Raw genomic sequence first — 18,776 nt, forward strand, 5'->3', positions numbered from 1 at the left:
TGCTAACATAAAGCTGCATGGTTTGGCTTTCAGTAACATATTAGAAGGATTTATGACCAAAGTGCATTCCTGTGTTGAAATATCCTATCCAAAGTCAAGACCTGAGTCCACCAGAAAATGTGGGAAAACTTGAAAACAAAAGAGGCTCCAGAAGAATAAATACACTGCTCAAAAAAATAAAGGGAACACTTAAACAGGTGTTTCACACTTAAAGTGTTCCCTTTATTTTTTTGAGCAGTATACTTTTGCAAGGCACTGTACATGTCTTACATGCAAACGTCTGATTTGACAGATCAGTGTTGTTAAACGTGACATTCAGACTCGGCGGGTTTATAACACCGGGGTTGCCTTAGGGAGGAGGCTGCCACTCTCGATCATTGTTAGCGTTTTCGTCAAGGACGGGCTGACAGCTCCAACTGACATTACGGCTCCACCACTGTCAGGACTCACAGAACCAGGCGAGAAATATCTGACTGTGTGTGGCAGAGACAGGATGTGGCCACACTCGCAACAGTTTTTACAGCACAACGGTAACCTGCAGCAGACATCTGCGAAGATTACCTGCATACGTTAGTGACGCAGACTGAGAGGCGCTTCCAGCCTCGTTGGTCGCCTGACATGTGTAGTCCCCGGCGTCCTCTGGAAGGGTTCCCCGAATGGTCAGAACTCCATCTTTCTTTAGACTGAACCTGTGTTACACAAATGACACAAAATTATATTATTTGACATATTCCAATGTAGTCCTCTTTCTAAAGGGGATTTTTTTTATATACATGGAAAGTTCAGATATATACTAACAGTTTAAAAAACAACTTTCACACAAGTTGGCTTAATAGTTTGAACCCAGTGCTACTGTACAGTGATTTTCATAGGTATTTGTAACCCTTGAACTTTTTCACACTTAGTCATGCTAAGATCACAAATCTCAATTTTTTCATTGGATTTCTATGTGCCAGACTAACATTGAGTAGCACATAGTTTTGAATTAGAAGGAAAATGATACACAACCCCCTTTTTCTGATACAGTGGCAAATCTTTAGGGAATGTCTTAGCCTTCTTTAAGGATTTTTTGTCTGGACCATTCTAATGCACAATTCTGCTTTGAGCCAAACTATTTTACATAGCTCTGGCTGTTTGTTTAGGGTTGCTGCCCTGCTACGCTAGCACTATTTAAACCAGGATTTTCCTGTGTTCAGCTCCATCCCGCTACCCACCAACTCTGACCTGCTCACTTGTCCTTGCTAAGGAAAAGCAACGACACATAATAATGCCGCCGCCACCATGTGTAACAGTGGGAAGTAATACCCAGTGTTAGTTTTGGCCAAACGTAGAGTTTTGCATGTTGGTCAAAACTTTGGCCTCATCTGACCAGAGCGCCTTCTTAAATGTTGCTGAGCCGTCAAAGTGGCTTGTGGTAAACTGCTAATGAGAATTATTATTGCTTCCCTTCGATAAGGACTTTCTTCTCCCCACTCTGACACAACTGCCGACTCTAGAGTTGTCCTGTCTGAACACTGTCCCACTTGAGGTGTTGATCTTTGCCTTTTGAGTTACCAGGGGCCTCTTGGCTTAGTTCCTAATTAATGCTCTCCATATACAGCTTGTCAGATTTAGGTGGATTGCCATGTAGGTTTACTGCTGTGTCATACTCTTTCAATAAACAATGGACTGAAAGGTGCTTAGGATATTGTTTTATGATTTAACCCTGCTTTAAACTTCCCCACAACTTCCTGTTCCTTTGTCTTCGTGATGCTGTTTGTTGCCTAATGTTGCCTAGCAAACCTCTGGGGCCTTCTTCCTGTAGTTAGGTGATTTCAAAAGACAACTGATAGCAGTCGATTTCATTTAGGGGTATCAGAGTACAGGAGGGCCAGAAACATGCTCACGCCACCCTTTTCAGAGGAGAGATATTTATAAATATAAAAAAGGGAAGAGCAAACGTAAATTTTTTGTTCCAAATGAATGAAATCCAAATTAAGTACAATGAACTTTGTATTTGTAAAGTGACAAAACTCAAAGAAGGTTGGAAAAATTTAAACCACATTTTTTGGGAAGGCATTGTAAAAGTCGATGATGTTTACACTCCACAGTTCTGTTGGCTTAGCGTTCCCTTACCTCGGCTGATTAGCTAGGGGCATGTTTCCATGGCTCCAGGAGATCTGAGGAGGGGGGGAGCCGGACGCCGAGCAGACGAAGCGGATCTCATCCCCTCGGGAGAACGTTTGGGTCTGGGGGCGAACTTCCACAGAAGGAGCCTCTGCAATCAAAGTCAAACACAAGCAAACAGAGAAACAGCGATGAGTCAGTGCATTGTCGAGGAAGCATGATGTCATTTATTACTTCCGATCAGAAGATTAACAACCGTAAACTCAAAGTGAATATACGTCTGACATCATGACCATGAACAAGTTTCACATTTATTTGTCTGTTTTCGATGCTTACTGAGGGGCATGTCCGCAATGAAAAACACATTTTTCTCTTAACATCAAGTTTGGCTGATGAGCTCTATTTTTTTTTGTGTGTGTGTGTGTGTGTGTGTGTGTGTTAAGGAAGTAGTTCACTCTGACTGCGAGGAGGTTAGGGGAGTAATGGAAACCAGATGACGGGAGCCTGAGAGGAGCCATGAGGCCCCGGCATGTTAAGTGCTTAAGCAGATGATCCACAGGGTATCTTCCTTCCGTACCTGGAACAAGAAGCCACACTCTGATCTCGCTGTATCCGTGGGCGTTGGTGGCCTTGCACCGGTACGCCCCAGCATCCTGCGGCCGAACTCCACTGATTTGCAGCGACGAGTCGGCCAGCAGCTTCACCCGGCCCCCTCGGGCGTGGATGGCGCGGCCAGCTCGATGCCACGTCAGGTTGTGACGCATGCGGCCGTCCACCTGACAAGACAGCACGGCCACGCCTCCCACAGAGGAAGTCACGTTCACTGCGGGCCTCAAGAACGGAGGAGGCTCTGTGTTTGTGGGAATGCAACCAAAACATAAAAGCAGAATTATCAGCGGTGGACAAACGGAGCAAAAATAGTTTACCTTTTAGAGCAAATGTTTGTGCTGGCATGCTCAGCATTTGGGAGCTGTTTTAGACATAAAGCAAGGATTTCATAAAAAATAAATCTTGGATCTCTTTTCAAAGCTTAGTAAAGAAAGACAGTGATGCATGCTAAACTCCAGAACTTAAACTCATTTGTGTGTCACATACCTTGAATGGTGAGCTGCGTTAAAGCCCGTCCTTGTCCTGCGCTGCTCTGTGCTACACACTCGTACGTGCCTTCATCCTCACCGGATGCATGTCCAATCTCCCAAGATGCTACAGCAGAATTCCTAATATAAAAACGCAGGTGCTAGGTTAACAAGTCATTACTTTTTTCCAAGTCAAGGCTCAAGTTTCCAGTGATTTAGCTTAAGATTTATCACATCGGAAGAGAATTCCAGCCATTAAGATTATGCACATTTTAAGACATTAATATATTTGTTTGTTACTTTTTCAAAACATTCAGTTCAACATACAAACATATTGCTGTGAATTATTCAGGAAACTAATTTGAAACTATTTAAGGTTGACAACCCCCCCCCCAGCAAAAACAGAGGTAAGTTGTAAGGAGCAAATACTTTTTCAGGACAATATAGGTTAAAAATAAGTTAAAATCTGTTGATGTTGAGTTTCTGAATAAATCAAAGAGGAAGTGCTTTATTTAAAGAAGTATAAGTACCTTTGTATTGACATAGTTACTGCCTATAAATTGCCTCACTTCTTCACTATGTAGCAAATATGAATAAATATGTCTTAGAGGACAGACTCTACCAGTGGCATTAATGGGCCTATTTGTTCGCCCATTCGTCCAAAAACGAATTAAGTTTTAAGATTTCCATGGTGTTTACTGACCATGAGAGCAATTTTGTTTTGATAAATTGGAAGCATCCTGCCATTTCTGTCGGCGCCCTTGGCAGTAAGGAAGAAAAGCATGCGAGCTGCCACGGATCAGGCAACATGTGGCACACAGGTTAGATTTTTGTTTACTTCCCACTAGCTTCGTTTAAAAAATGGTTTCGAACCACCCAAAAAAATTTAAAAAAACCCAGAAAACCTGTAAACTGCGGTTTATTATTTCACAAAGATGTCACATACAACTACAGATGTACTATGGCATTAGATTTTTCTACAACTCCGTAACTTAGCTGAAAGCATGAACCATGTACTCACATGACTTACGCTTACTGGCTTATGTTTGATTGCATGAGATAAAAATTGACCATGAAGGTGAAGTCTGAGTTGAGTCTGTGGAGAGTGAGCCTACGTCAAGTGAAACTAGATTTTAAGCCGCAGGCTTTAAGCCAACTGTGGATAATCCAGATATATTTCACCAAAATACTCAAATGTAATAAATGTACAAATATTTTATAAATGTAATTTAAAGCCAATTATCAACAGACAGAAAAAAATAGAAGCTTTCATTTTTTTATGATGACACAATCGAATATGTAATGTTCTCCAAAACACAAAAAAGGGGCTGTGTAGGCTTGATTCTTGACAGATGAGCCAATAAAATGCAAGAGTCAGGCAATTATAATGCCTTGCAGCCGTGCTCACCGGGGATAGTAGGGAGCAACTTAATTAGCGACGAAAAGGGTCATGCGTGCTTGAAGGCGCCGCGTCTGAAGGAACCTGACTGAAAGTTAAACCAAATTCTGCAAAAAAGCATCAGAAAAACAAGGTGGAAGGGGTAAAGGGGACTCACTGAAAATGCTTCTCCTCTCCCAGTGTGATCCCACTTCTGGTGAATCTCAGCCTGTAGGGAATGTCACTCTGCACTGAACAGCCAATGGTGGCAGGCTGCATGTAAACGCCCCTTACCACATCAGGCATTCTCACAGCTGGGGGATCTACAGGAAGGAGGAAACAAAAGGTTAAAAGGTCACAGGACAGATGGATGAAGTGTTGACTTTGGTGAAAGATTGCTGATTGTGGCCTTGCCTGGAATGATGTTGGTGTAGGAAACACTTGACAGTCTCTGGAAGCGGAAGCCTGATTCGTCATTGCCCGTTGCCTTGATGAAGAAGCTCTGCGGTGGGGTGCGGAAATCCGGGAGAGTCCATAACCCTTGTTGGCCGAGGTCAGAGGGCAGAGATACGGGGATGGTGCGTAAGGAGCGTCCCGAGGCAGACATGAGCTCCACCTGGCTCAGGTAACCTGGCGGCTTCAGGCCGGTACATTTTAGCATGACATGAGCTGGAAGTCCTGGGGGGGGAGAAGGAAATATCAGGTGGCAATTATCTTCAACACACTTTCTCCTTTAGATAAAAATGTAAACGCTAATAGAAGTCTGTCAGCACCTTTGATTGGTCTCTCTCTGGTGTGGGTGAACTCTGAGACAGGCAAAGTCGAAAAGCCAGCCCGGAAACCTAGACTGCTGACCCCTGTGACCCTCAGAGTATGGCGCCCACTGCAGCTCACCTTTAAAAAGTAATATGGCAGAGTTTAGTTAACTAACTCTCGAAGAAACCAAAGAATAAATTTTGTATCCATTTTTCTCAAGACAAAGTACCTTGAGTTTCCAGAATCCAGGTTGGGGAAACTTCAGGTTGATGACACGAGCCGAGTTGGGAATATTCAACAGTTCCTTAAGTCCCTGCTCAACACCAACAACTCGCCCTTGGGGAAAAAGGCAAAAACAGAGCTTATTCTGCCAAACGTAGCGTCTGAATGCAGGCCAAAAAGTTATGTTTTAAGCTCATCTGACAAGAGGATCTTCTTCCAAAAGTATGCTGTGTCCCCTACATGGCTTAAGGCAAACTACAAACTAGGCTTCTTCTGGCTTACTTCAACAATGGTGTCCTCTTCCCACTCTTTAATAAAAGCCATTTTTGTGGAATGCACATCTAATATTTTCCTCTCTCAGTTTTAGTTGTGGATCTTTGCAGCTCCTCTAAAGAGTGACCATTGTTTTTTTGGCTGGTTTCTGATTATTGATCACCTTTCCTGGCATGTAGGTGAAGGAATGAACATGTCTTGATAGGATTGTTTCATTTTTGGAAAATGGATTGAACAGTACTCTGTGAGACGCTGAGATTAAGACATTCAAAATAAACAATCAATTGATAACATATCAAATTAACTCAGTAATTTTCATTCTGATTATTAATTTTTTTGAAAGGCGATTTTGTTTACAGAGACTTCGTATTCCACGTAATTCATGGTTTCGTTTGTGGGCGGTTATTTCTTTTTTATTTATTATTTTTCTTCCAGTTAAGTGTTCTTTAAAAAATGAATGTTTCAAGTTTGTCTTAGAATGCAAACTTGCATTTTTACGTCATTGTCAATATTAAGCCACAGGAAAATGTGTATTGAAATTTTAAGAGTCACTCATGATTCTGTGAACGCACAAGAAAAGATGGGAGGAAGCAAACTGTGTAACAACCATAGGGGTCGCTGAGCTCGATTTGTGGCGCCGGTCCGCTGAGTGAGACGGTGACCTCCCTGAGACTGGGGTCAAAGGGCACTTCCCACTTGTTTTCCTGGGCACTGTCGTGGTTAGAGGACAGCAGGTGGACTTTCATGGCCTGAACCGTCTCTTCCACCCACTTTAAAACCTGAGAGGAGAGGAAAAACAGAATATTACGACCAAAAACAACAACAAAAAAAACCCTTAAGTGCAAAGAGAGATGCTCATCATCCGGCTAACCAAAGGTCTCCCTTCTTAACTTAGAATACAAAGCGCAGGAACCGGAAGGACTTTTCCTGGCACGCCTTCCCTTCCCTGCTCTTTGTCTTTAGACTTTGCTTTCATCGCTAAAGTATTCCAGAGAGAGGTTTTTGCCTAAACAAACGACAAGTGAAACGTCTCAGCTGTCAAACTGATAACATACAGTTTTCTGCACTCTCAAGCATATATTCCCAGAAGAGCGTCTCTCACAGTGGAAGTTTTTCAGACAGTAGTCTTTCTCCGGCTTCAATGAATCACAGCTTCCTGCTCGGAACAGAAAAGCATAGCTGGATCTGGGGGTGGCAGTGCTGGCTGTGTTTTAGAACCAAACTTGCATATTGAAATGATTTTTTAAATTGTTTTTCCTTGGAACAACCTGACTAAAGATAACAGAAACAGAGGTGACTGTAACCCACTTTTCCCCCCACTTTTCCAGGGAATCCATTAAATTTAAAGGGAAAGATTCGGTCAGGTGGTGACACACTCGGCTCACTTAGTCATCCCAACGCGCAGAGTGAAAATTATCCAAAAACTGAAATGACCACGGACAGGTTGATTGTACCTAATGGTAAAAGCAGTAATTACTCAGCATATCAATTCACTCAGCAGCTCTCAGGAGACACATCTGACATTATAGACTTTCAATTTTGACAGCTGTTTTACTCTCTATGTGTAGTAATTGTGATGGTATTGCTTCCCAAATTTTCCCAGTTTTCTTCTTGTTTTCCCCAGAAATGAAAACAGAAGCCAGAGACATTTCCCAGTGTCTCCTTTCATTGGCCACAACAGACCAAAACTCTTCCATCTTCTGAAAGCTTAACAAGCAACTGATGTCTGGTGTTTATTTTAACCTCACAGGCATGTTTTTATGTCGAAAGCCACGTTATTTCCAGAAATATCTTTTAGGAAGTTTAAAACCTACAGAAGATTAGAACAAATTTTTAAATGCAATCATCAAATCTCTACTTTATTTTTTTTTTCTCCTCTATGTCGTTTCAATTGACTGCTGACAGCAGCTGGTCTCTCTTTGAAAACGGGAAACAGCTGTAATGACTGCCACATGTGCAGTCATCGCCAGCAGAGCAGGAAACTGCAAACCGAGAGTCCTACATCTGCCTCAGGACGGACGGCGACCGCTCCTGGTTCAAGTCAAGACCGTAGGGAGGAGTCGGTTTTAATCTGCTCAGGGCTTGGATAAAAGGAAGAGAAGCCCAGAGATGGGACGACTCGCTGTCCAGGCCACGGTGGGGCTCCGCGGCCTCTCCCCGTCTCAAACGCCGGGAAGGCAAAAGATCACACGTCCTGCGTAACCTCATCCCGCGAGTCTCAGATGAGCGGGCCTACAGGAAGGACTCCCCTCTGTTAGTCAAAGCAGCTCAACAGATGAGTCAGGGAAGGAGAGGTAAGCACATGCTGCAGTTCTGCTGGATTGCCCCCACCACCCTGACTCATCCACATATGAGAAAAAAATATGTATCCACGCTGCGGTTAGGAAGCCTGACTCCAGACGTCCCGGTGGGCAGGGGTCAGTTTAGTCTTTACCCAGGTTTAAACACCGCAACCGCAGACATTTGCTGTGAAATGTCCCGCTACAAATAAGAGTGGGCCGCACCAGATGGAGCCCCTGCTCCTTTCCCGGTGGGGGCCAGCTAGAGAGAGACAGCTCAGACTTAAGAGTGGATGTTACCTACATTTCATTTTATGCATGAGAACGATTACCACCCCCTTGACTCACTACTGAATCCACATGATGAGGAAACCAGAAGGGCAACAGTACACGCAAATATGCGCACCTTTCTCCTTGGAAAAACACAAATCCATCAACCAAATCTTGTTAATGAAATCAAATCCGACCACTTGATTGCTGATTTGATGGCAAATCATTGGCTATTTTAATGTCAATCATTATTTTCTTGTGTTTAAATATGTATTTGTAGTTTCCTTCCATTCAGTCAAGATTTGAAAAGTCTACATCTTTTTTTTTTTTTGGTGGTACTATTAACAGATTATTCTATCCTAGCTGTGGATCTCTGCAGCTCCTCCAGAGTTACCATGCGTCTAGGAGTTTGAGTGGTTCCCTATGTCTTAATAAGTTACTCCATGACAAGTTTTGGATTTTTTAAAATCATCTAACCCTGCTTTCAGCTTCTCCAGAACATTCTCTGACATGTCTGCTGTATTCTTTGGTTTTTTTAATTAAATTATCTGGATTCTTTACTTAGCTAAGGTTCCGTTTAGTGGCTTCAGAGTGAAGGAGATTGAATATACTATATGGATAACACACTTTGCAGAGATTTTTTTGTAAAGAGACATGAAAACTATGTAATGCTTTTCTTTTCCTTATAATTATGCACTAGTTTCTGTTGACTATTACATAAAATCTAAATAAAATGTATTGAAGTGTTCAGTTTTAGTTACCTGGAAGCCCGGAAATAATCAATTAAAAGTCAAAGCCTTTGTGTATAAGCAGAATTTTAAAGAGTATTATAAAATGTACATCTCACACTCCATCATAGCAATATGAGCTTTTTCTCCCCGTATGTACATTCTCTCTCAGATCCCAACCAATCAAACGTAAAGGCTGTGTTATATCGAGAGTAGAGGGAGCTGTAGTGTGAGGACACTGAGTCAATGCCACTAAGCAGCTGCGTTGGAACGAGCAAAACCATTACAGAGCGTATCCTGGGATTAGAGAGTAACATAAGTGCTCTGTATTAACTTCCTCTCTGCACACAGAAAAAAAAGGACTCTATATCTGTCATTTGGGTGCACATTATTAAAATGTTATTAAGGGAGAATGTTTTGGTCAGGATGGTAGCACTTTTGAGGTTTTTAGGGATTAAAAGATTTGCAACATTTTCTAAAAATGCGTGCCACACAAGAAGTGTAATCAAAACGGATTCAAGAAAATAAAACAAGTACACGCAAGCGTGTAACCATACACCGAAGATCTGCTTCAATACTTGCAACAGTCAAAAGTTAGCTGTCTGGAGGTGGGGTGTTAGAATGAGATTGGACCCACCCTCCTAATACTCCCATCACAAAAAACTCACAATCAGGCTCTCTTTAAACAGCTGGCAGGATTATGGTGTGATAATGAAACGAGCTGCCCCACACGCAGGCGAATGTATGCTATACATACAAGCAGGAGCTGACAGGAAGCAGACCCACACATGCACACGTACACACACACAAACACTGGAGAGTTCACAGGTTCAGTGGGCCACCAGTATCCAGAACTTCTGGCTCCAGCACAGCGCTACCCAGCCATCTCCTGTGTTGACATCCAGGATACCAGTGTCTCTTCCAGAGGAAACTCTGGCTTCTTTTACGTCTGACTGGGAAGTGAGCCCCAGTTGTTTTTGGCCCCAGAGAACAGGGAGGGTCAGGGGGACGGGGGGTGGCTTCTGTTACAAGCTCCTTCCGATATAAAAGAATCCCTTTTATATTGTATGAACTGGAAGTTTTTATATCGTTTGATTAGACTGAATGAAATTGCTGTTGCAGCAGTCTGATAGGCTCTGTGCCTGTTCTGCTGCTGCTGCTCTTCTCCAGACCGGGAAGTAAATAAAACAGCATGGAAAGCTTGGACAACCCTGGTGAAAATTGATGCAGCTATGAATAGCCGTGTAACTACCAGATGGCAAGATTGCATTACATTTAAGCTGACACATTTTGTTCAACAAAAAGAAAATGCAGGCAAAAATATTAGGTTTCCATTTTTTATGGGTTCACAATAAAGCTAACAAAAACGAACTAGTTTTATTGCTTCTTTTTTTTATTTTTTTTATTAAAACCAAAATGGGCTACAGGAAATGTTCCTAAGCAGCTTGAGGCTATACTGGCTTCACTTCTGAACATTCCTCTGTTAGTTTTATTCCCAAAATATAATTAAAGTGGATATGTACACATTTGCCTGACACAAAAAAAGAGAATTTGGAGCCACGCGTCCCTAAAACAGAATATGGCAACCGTAAGTGGATGACAACATGTCACCTGGAACTGCAGAGCACCACTGTCTGCTGCAAACAGGAGACAGGCTGTTTTCTTGGTCAAAACAAGTCATTCTAATTGGAATGTGTTGAATGGATGTGTGATCTCATATGGACAACACCGAAATGATGGCGGAAGCAGCGTTACCTTTTCCAAAAATTTAGCTATGATTAACAGCATGATCTGTCCAAACCTCCCCCCAGCATGTTTTCCCTCAATAATTAGCTGCAGCAAAAGCTTTTTTTTCTCAGTGTCTGAGCTAATTAAAAAGAAATTATCAGTATTCTGACTTTCCTTACAAACACCACACAGCTTGAAGAGACTTTATAAAACCAAACAACTAAGTGACAGAGAATGAATGGGGTGACAGACAGTGTCCTCTGATTAACATTTTACACCTACATTACTGCACTATACTCAAACTCTGAGGAGAAAAGAATACTGACTTTCTCTTTCAGCTACTTCCATTCACTTCCACTGTGTTTCACATAACCACTGGACAGCTCTCTACTGCAATATATCCCCATTAAATCAGCACACCAATACTCTTAAAAGTCTTTCTAATCTAAAATGGACAGCAAGACCTCAGCCTGACCCTACCTTTCACGGTAACTGTCACTTTATGATTATATAAAGCATGAAGGGCACAGCTACCTGAAAGTGCTTGGTAACCTTCTACTCTTCATTTCCTTTGTGGGGAACAAATCTATAGCTAGACAGTTCTACAGACAGAGACAAAGAGAGTTTATTGCTGCTGAATATTGAGATACCAGTTAAACATAAATGAGAAACTGATAGCGATTTCTGTTTATGAAGTCCTTATTTTAATGAGCTGAGCAGGGAATGTAATGCTAAATCATTGCACCCGACAACATGTTTCCACGAATAGAATAAAGACGAACAAAATGTTGCAGAATGCGTGATCTTCAATGTTGCTTCAACTCATTCATTTACAGAAAAAATTAGATGCTTGAGTCCATTCTGTCACGGTCTTACCTCGTTCACCTGCTGCTTGTCCAAGTGAAAGATTTGTCCTGAGGAGGTGGCGGCGATCTCCTCGTACGCCCTGTAACCGGGCTGAGAGCGGTCCCCACAATCTCCGGTCAACACAAATACAACCTGATGACACAGAAAGTTAGGAGGTTTTTGTTTTTTTTTAAGTGGCAGATCATAAAAGATAAACTGAAATCCCTGGAAAAAAACACATAAGCCTTTAAAATGTAAGTAGATGAAACCTTTACTTAGGTGTGATTTGATTTCTGATGAGTTTCTTCTCCAGGGAAAATGAAGTTTGTTGAAATTAATGAAAAGAATTAATTCAGCCAACAGTGAATGATTTAGATCAATTTGAGGTTAGAATGACTGAGTCAAAGTCCAGGCTGAAGTCCAGTAGAGAATCTGTGGCAGAACTTATTGAACTCAAGACATTTCTTTGTCCGATCTCAATGAGGTTGAGCTATTTTGCAAAGAAGAATGGGCTAAAGTTTCTGTCTCTAGAGATATGAAAAGCTGGTAGAAACAGCCATGTTTTGACTCACACTTTTCAGGTTTTCGTTTGAAAGAAAAAGAAAACCACATATCTCTCATTATCCAGATCTTTATTTTTTTTAAGATACACACATGTCTCTTCTAAATCTGCACATTGCAGAACAAATTTTCAGTCTTAGTACCTGTGATTGACGGAGCTGCACCAGCCGCAGAACGTCTCTTTTCAGGCGGAAGTCTTTGGCCCGGGCATCAGTGAAAACATAGATGAAGGATCCTGGCAGCGAAACCTCCAAGGCCTTCTTTATAGCTCCTATGCTCATCTCAGGGCAGTCGCCCCCACCCTGTTTGACAGAAGCACATTTACTCATGTTGCATGAAGAATAATGTCAGAATCCGACTTTTGTTGCCGACGTTCAGGATGAACGTGTCAGATCTTGTAACACGTACACATTATAATCGTTATATCAATGAACATAGCAGCACTTCCTCTTGGAATAAATAAATACTGTTGATCTTATCTCCACTTTTTCCTGATATTACTCTTTGCCATAATCACCTGATTGTTTTGTTTGGTTGGTGTAGAGGAGCTAAATGAATACAACTGCTTTGTGTGTTTTCTTTCCCACCTGGACAAACAACTCTTGCAGATCCTGCTGGAACTTCTTCGGGTCGGTGGTGATGGACACAGGGCCGATATCTGCAAAGGTGAAAAAGGTCATCAAGAGGAGATTTACCTTTATCTTTGACAATATGGAACACTCGAGATAAATACAAAGTCATCTCAATATCAATTAATAGAAGAAAATATTTAGTTGTCCCCTCTCAGCAGATTCCAGTTTTGCCTCTTTGCATGTTCATATTGCAGTGATAATAAAGATTAACTCCGCTTTATTTAGCTCAGCTGCTAAGATCATTGACAAAATCAGATAACCAGCAGCCTAATTAATAAGGACCCAAATGATGTCCTAAAGCCTGTTGTGCTCAGCATGGATCTAATTTGCACACTGGGCACAGGAGAGGATTGATGTACTAACAGAATTAATATGTTTATTCATTTTTTTCCCCTTAAACAAATCACTGAAATCTGACCAAAGCCTCATGGACAAAGACGGAGCAGTCACTTTCTGCCGCCGTCAGCATTTTCATCAGAGCGACTTCCCAAAGGTCTGGAGGAGCGGCAGACACAAGATGATGGACAAAAAGCCAGTTACAGCCTGATGCTCACTTTGACAATCTCTGCAGTCAGTCAGTGAAGCAATAAACATCAGCAGTGACACAATGAACACATTGTTCTCCCTATTGAACACCGCTGCTGCCTCTCTGACAAAGAAGACCCCCATCAGGTAGGGTGGAGCCTCGCGAGTTCTGTCTTGCGATTGTTATTCCAACTATCAAAAAGAACCACTCTGACATGAAAATCAGAGCTTGCAGACGTGTGTCAGGCTGATGATATTTCATACTCGATCATAATCTTTTTTTCCAGTATTGCTGCCTTTCATGTTGCCTTACTCTTCCTCCTCCTCCTCCCCTTCCTTGTTGGTGCCTGTAAAACACTGACAGCACTGTCACGACTCTTTGTTTGTCAGCCGCTGCCGCTTCTTTGCAATCTTGGAGGTTTACAAGGTCCCCGAGGGCAGGGCACATTAAACACAGACAGCATGTGTGATGTTAGCCCCCACTACCCCCATGTGCTCTCCCCAAGGCTGGCTAAACTGGGGGCAGGGGGAGTGAGAGGGGGGCAGGAGCTGAGAGGGTTTTCCGGAGACTGGTGTGTGGAGGGGGGTAACTAGGGGTTAGCAAGTGTGTGTATGTATGTTTGTGTGCTTAGAAGAAGGGGGGTGCGGGGGGCGACTGGGGTAATTACACACAAGCAGTCGGCATATGCTTCTCATCAGAGCGCAAACACCACTGGAGGACTCTTATTTTCAAGCTGAAGCTTTTCCAAAAAGAGGACAGATGCTGGTAGGGGAAGACGCTTACCTGTTACTCTACAGAACTCCGGCTTTCCTGCTCCACGGCTTGCTTGTTGGGGTTTTAATGTGCTGCCTACTTCTGAATATATAGGCTGCTCTACAAAGTTCACACTTTTCATGTCTGAAGCTTTAAATATGCTGCAACAACTAGATAACAGGAAATTTAAGGTATTCTACTATGTTAAGTTGGCTGACATTGTGGTAGAAGAATTTGAGCCAAAACTGACTATATTGTGTCTTTCAAAGTATTTGTGACTGTTAAACTTTTCTACACTTTGACCTATTGTAGCCATAAACTTCGATGTATTTCATGGGGATTTTATGAGATAGAACGCATGTGTCAAACTCAACGCCCGCGGGCCAAATCTGGTCCGCCATAGCTATTCGCTTGGCCCTCAAGGCTCTAGAGAGCCACACTGACAAAACTTCAAGGTAACAGCTCTGTGCCTCAATATTGCTTTATCTGTCAAGTGAGTCTTCTTATTTGTAAAGTGCCAAACTACATCAATTCAGAACTATACAATTGAACATTAAAGATGTCCAATATTATTTACATTTAATAAAAACTCAATGACAAAGTTAATATTTTAACCATTTAATAGATAGTTTCATTAATACATTCAACCACAACTGGCCCTTTAAGGACTTTCATGAACTTGATGTGGCTTAAAATGGAAATGACTTTGACATACTAGCACAAAGTGATGCAAACATGTAAAGTTCTTTGCAAATAAATATCTGAAAAGTGTTGCATGTATTTAGATTTGGCCTCCTTTAACTAATACAATCGACTCCAACCAACTGGCTTCAGGATGCTTAGTAAATAGAGCAACCATCAGACAGGTCAGCGATAAAAAGATCTGTTCAATCCACCTAATTAATTTTATGGAAATAAAAAGAATCAACCAATACAAACAGCTGAGAGGTGCAAGGTGAGTCTGGAGGAGCAGCAGAGAACTTTGGCTCAGGTGTGAGAGTCTGTCGATACAATAACCGCTAGATGTTCATCCGCTAGTTGTCCCCCAAGAAGAAACGCATAAAACAAATGTATGAACTTTGCCACAAGCCATGTAGGGTACACAACAAAAATGCAGGAAAAGGAGAACAAAATTCAACTTTTTTGGCCTCCATTCACACATAGTGTGGCTACATGGACGCAATCGCCTTCATGGGGCAGAGTGGTGGCAGCGTCATCCTATGGGGAAGCCAAAACTCTTTGGAGCTGATGAGAAGATGTAGAAAAATCTCTCAGATGCTGCAAAAGATTTACAACAGGGGCAGGAGTTCACGTTCTAAGACGACAACTCTAAACACGCAGCCGGAGCTACAATGAAACGGCTTAGATCAAACCATATTTATGTGTTGGAATTACCCAGTGAAGGTCCAGACGTCTAGTTAAGAATCTGTGAGATTGGAAATTCCTGTTCACATATGCTTTCCATCTAATCTGTCTGAGCTTAAGTTGTTAAGCAGAAGTTTCACTTTCTAGATGTGCAAAGCAGAGACAACAAGTAAATCTGCAAAAATGTGGCTCAACAAAATGTTTTCTGAGGATGCTCAATTTGAATAGGTGACGTTACAGGTTATGATGTAAAGGTTCAGGTGAAAGAAGACATAACTGCGCTTTAAATTCAAATTATCTGTCACATAAAATCTAATCAAAATACATTGAAGTTCTTGGCTGTAGCAGAACCTTAAAAGGTTGAATGGGTTTTAATACTTTTGCAAGGCTTGTTAGTTGGGACAATGTAGGAAATAAACATGTGAAGTCTTTGCAGCTTTCTGGAACCGATTTGTGTCTGATTAGACCGTACCTGGGTCGTGGAAGGGGACCAGGACAAAATTTTTGATTGGTCTGGTCCTGCGGCTGAGCGTCTTTTCCAGGATCCGTGAGGCCCCTTCAATCACCTGCTTCAGATCGTCGTACATCGAGCCGGTAACATCGAACACAAAGGCCAGCGTCGAGGCGCTGTCACTGGGCTCATCTACCTCCTCAAACCGGGGGAGTACCAAGGAGTCTGCCAAGAGTCTGTGCACGCTGACAAGGAGCGCCAAGACAAGGCACTTCAATAAGGAACCGAACATTTCTAAAAAAATATATATATTATTATTCCTCCAAAATTTACAGCATTTGTCCACCAGAATAAAAATAATAAATAAAGCGAAGAAAGCACATGAAGGAGGGAAAAACTACTTAAATGGCCGTGGGGCGGCTCCAGGTAGATAGAAAAGTTCTCTGGAACACCACGGCTCCGCTGAAACGCATCGAAATCGGGTTTGAACAACTTCAGAACATCCGAACAGCAGAACATCCGTGCGTAAAGTTTGGAGGAGCGCGAGGACTGGCTGTGCGCTGGAGAACCCTAGGAGAGCTGGTGCTCTGACGCTCCAAACCGGGGGCGGAGATGGCATTAAAAAGTTCGCAAGACCCAACCTGCTTTTTTTTTTCTTTTTTTTTCCTCCGCGTGTGTGTAACACGACCCCACTGGCTTAAACAATCCAACATTCAGTTTGATTTGCTCCATGAATCGCGTGGGGGCCCCTTGTGACACGGTTTTAAACAGATTTCCGGGCATTGCGAGTGGGTCTGCAGTCTGTGTATTGAACTCGTTGACAACATTGTCTTAGTAACAGCCGCCTTTTTAAAAATAACCGGGGTTTATATTCAGCTTGACACCGGTCTAATTTTATATGTAGTCCCCGCTGAGAAGTAGCCTCTTGGCGAGTGGAATATCAGGGTCCTCCCATCTCCATCTAGGTAGAAATACTAGATTATTAATCACGACAGTGTTTTTATACATAAATAAAAGTTTAATTAGTAAGAAAAATAGACAGGACTTACCAAGCTAATCAGTGGTGGTTCTAATAGAAATTAGCAAAACAATCTGTTCAATAGTCTTGTGCTTCACATAATAAATGAATAGCTATTTATATAAGTACATTTAAAATGTAAATATAAAGAAGTGGAAATAATTAGAAGAACTTTCTGCAGGCTGGACATATATTGCCAAATATTAAGAAATTCCAGCAAAAACTAAAGAAAATGCCTTTTATATTCATCAGTAAAATGCCAATTTTGGACACCTCCACATTTATTTGCACGTAAAATGGCTAAGAATCACACACAGACATTTTGAAGGAGGGTCTGAAAGTCAGACATTTACGTTGGTGTTCTTCAGACTGGCAGCCAGTGAGATTGAAAGAGCTGTCTGACGACTTTAGAAAGAAAATTGAAGCATGACAAGGGATTTAAAAGTTGAAATACTCCACAAGAGCATCCCAGTAAGTTCCCTCCAATGAGCAGACTGAGATGTTAACATAAGTGTCCAAAACGACAACTGCCACTTTTGCACAATAAGAAAGAGAGGTAGGTGGAGTCTAACATTTCCTTTAGAGAATGTGGACAAGACCAGGACTGCTAAAACAAAAATGTTCTTCAGACCTAGAGGAGTCTAAAACTGTATATTTGGACACCAGAAAAAAATACAACATTGCAGGAAAATAACCTAATGCCAACTGTGAGGCTGGAAGAGTTATGATTTGGGTATGATTTGCTGCAGCAGGACTGGCCCAGCTCACCCTCATAGAATCCACCTTGCATTCTGACATGTACCAAAGGACATATGTGCCCATCTGTAATAACACAAAAACTGAAGCAGGAATGAACCGCTTTAAACTGGACGAGACTAATGTTAGGGTGTCCTAACATTTTTACTAGACTTAGACTTTTAGACTTAGACTTAAACTAACATTTTTACTGTTAGAAAACATTTTTAGACATAGATAATCTTGTTCTTTACATTTATTTAAAGCAACTTGTTTTCCTGAAAAAAAAATAAGGAGCTGAATATTTAGAGGATTTGTTTTCACATGACTGTGTATATCCATCAGTAAATGTGCAACTATATATTTAGCTCTTGAAAATAAGATTTTTTATATATATATATTTCCAGGAAAAAAGGAAGAATCTTTTTTTTTTTTTTTTACTTTTCGCAAAATGAAGTGGATCAAAATAAGCTATTTTTAGTGTACAATAACTCAGTTCAAAGCTTCTCACACTCACATCATTCACTGATGCTCACATCAGTGAATAGATAAACACCTTAGGTGGGTCTAAGTGTAAGGAAATAAGGGTGATTTGCTGGAACATCCAAGTCTTGTCACACATTTGATGCTTGTATGACACTTTTGATGCACTCCTGCTCTGAAATGCACAAAAACTGAAAGCAAATGTACACATGTATCGAGATAAACTGTTTGGGATTCACAGATTCCAACTGCATCAGGACCGAGTCCGTTACTTTAGCCATGACATCACTGCCTTGTTTTTATTTCCACATTAGAAGGCTGAAATGGCTCTACGAAGTGGTCTGATAATTATTAGAAAAATAGTTTAGGAAATAAAATAAATTTTAGTTAAAGTTTCAAATATCCTTAGTTAAGAGAACAATCAGGATAGTGTAGTATAAGTAAGTGCTGTGACATTTGAGTTGCAGCAGCAATAATTTTGCAACAACAGAGCATATCTGTGGTACAGTATATTTGGTATATGGGATGGCTGCACCAATTAAAAATCAAAAAAATAAATCAATGGCAGGCTAGGCTAGCTGCCGATCACA

General features: G+C 41.6%; 1 protein-coding gene across 1 annotated transcript in view; it reads right to left on the reverse strand.

The window, feature by feature from the left end:
- hmcn2 (hemicentin 2) overlaps positions 1-18,304 on the reverse strand; it is a 61,482-nt gene extending 43,178 nt beyond the window's left edge. Inside the window, exons 1-13 of the mRNA XM_028033930.1 lie at positions 15,972-18,304; positions 12,811-12,881; positions 12,367-12,525; positions 11,693-11,815; positions 6,419-6,590; positions 5,546-5,652; positions 5,334-5,454; positions 4,975-5,238; positions 4,739-4,883; positions 3,202-3,323; positions 2,684-2,956; positions 2,116-2,257; positions 562-689 (exon numbers count right to left, since the gene is read on the reverse strand). Coding sequence (XP_027889731.1) covers positions 562-689; positions 2,116-2,257; positions 2,684-2,956; positions 3,202-3,323; positions 4,739-4,883; positions 4,975-5,238; positions 5,334-5,454; positions 5,546-5,652; positions 6,419-6,590; positions 11,693-11,815; positions 12,367-12,525; positions 12,811-12,881; positions 15,972-16,242 — 2,098 coding nt within the window. The 5' untranslated portion in view covers positions 16,243-18,304. The remainder of the gene's footprint in view (positions 1-561; positions 690-2,115; positions 2,258-2,683; positions 2,957-3,201; positions 3,324-4,738; positions 4,884-4,974; positions 5,239-5,333; positions 5,455-5,545; positions 5,653-6,418; positions 6,591-11,692; positions 11,816-12,366; positions 12,526-12,810; positions 12,882-15,971) is intronic.
- Between the last annotated feature and the right edge of the window lie 472 nt (positions 18,305-18,776).

The sequence above is a fragment of the Xiphophorus couchianus genome, chromosome 12 (assembly GCF_001444195.1).
Source record: "Xiphophorus couchianus chromosome 12, X_couchianus-1.0, whole genome shotgun sequence".
Classification (NCBI taxonomy): Eukaryota; Metazoa; Chordata; class Actinopteri; order Cyprinodontiformes; family Poeciliidae; genus Xiphophorus; species Xiphophorus couchianus.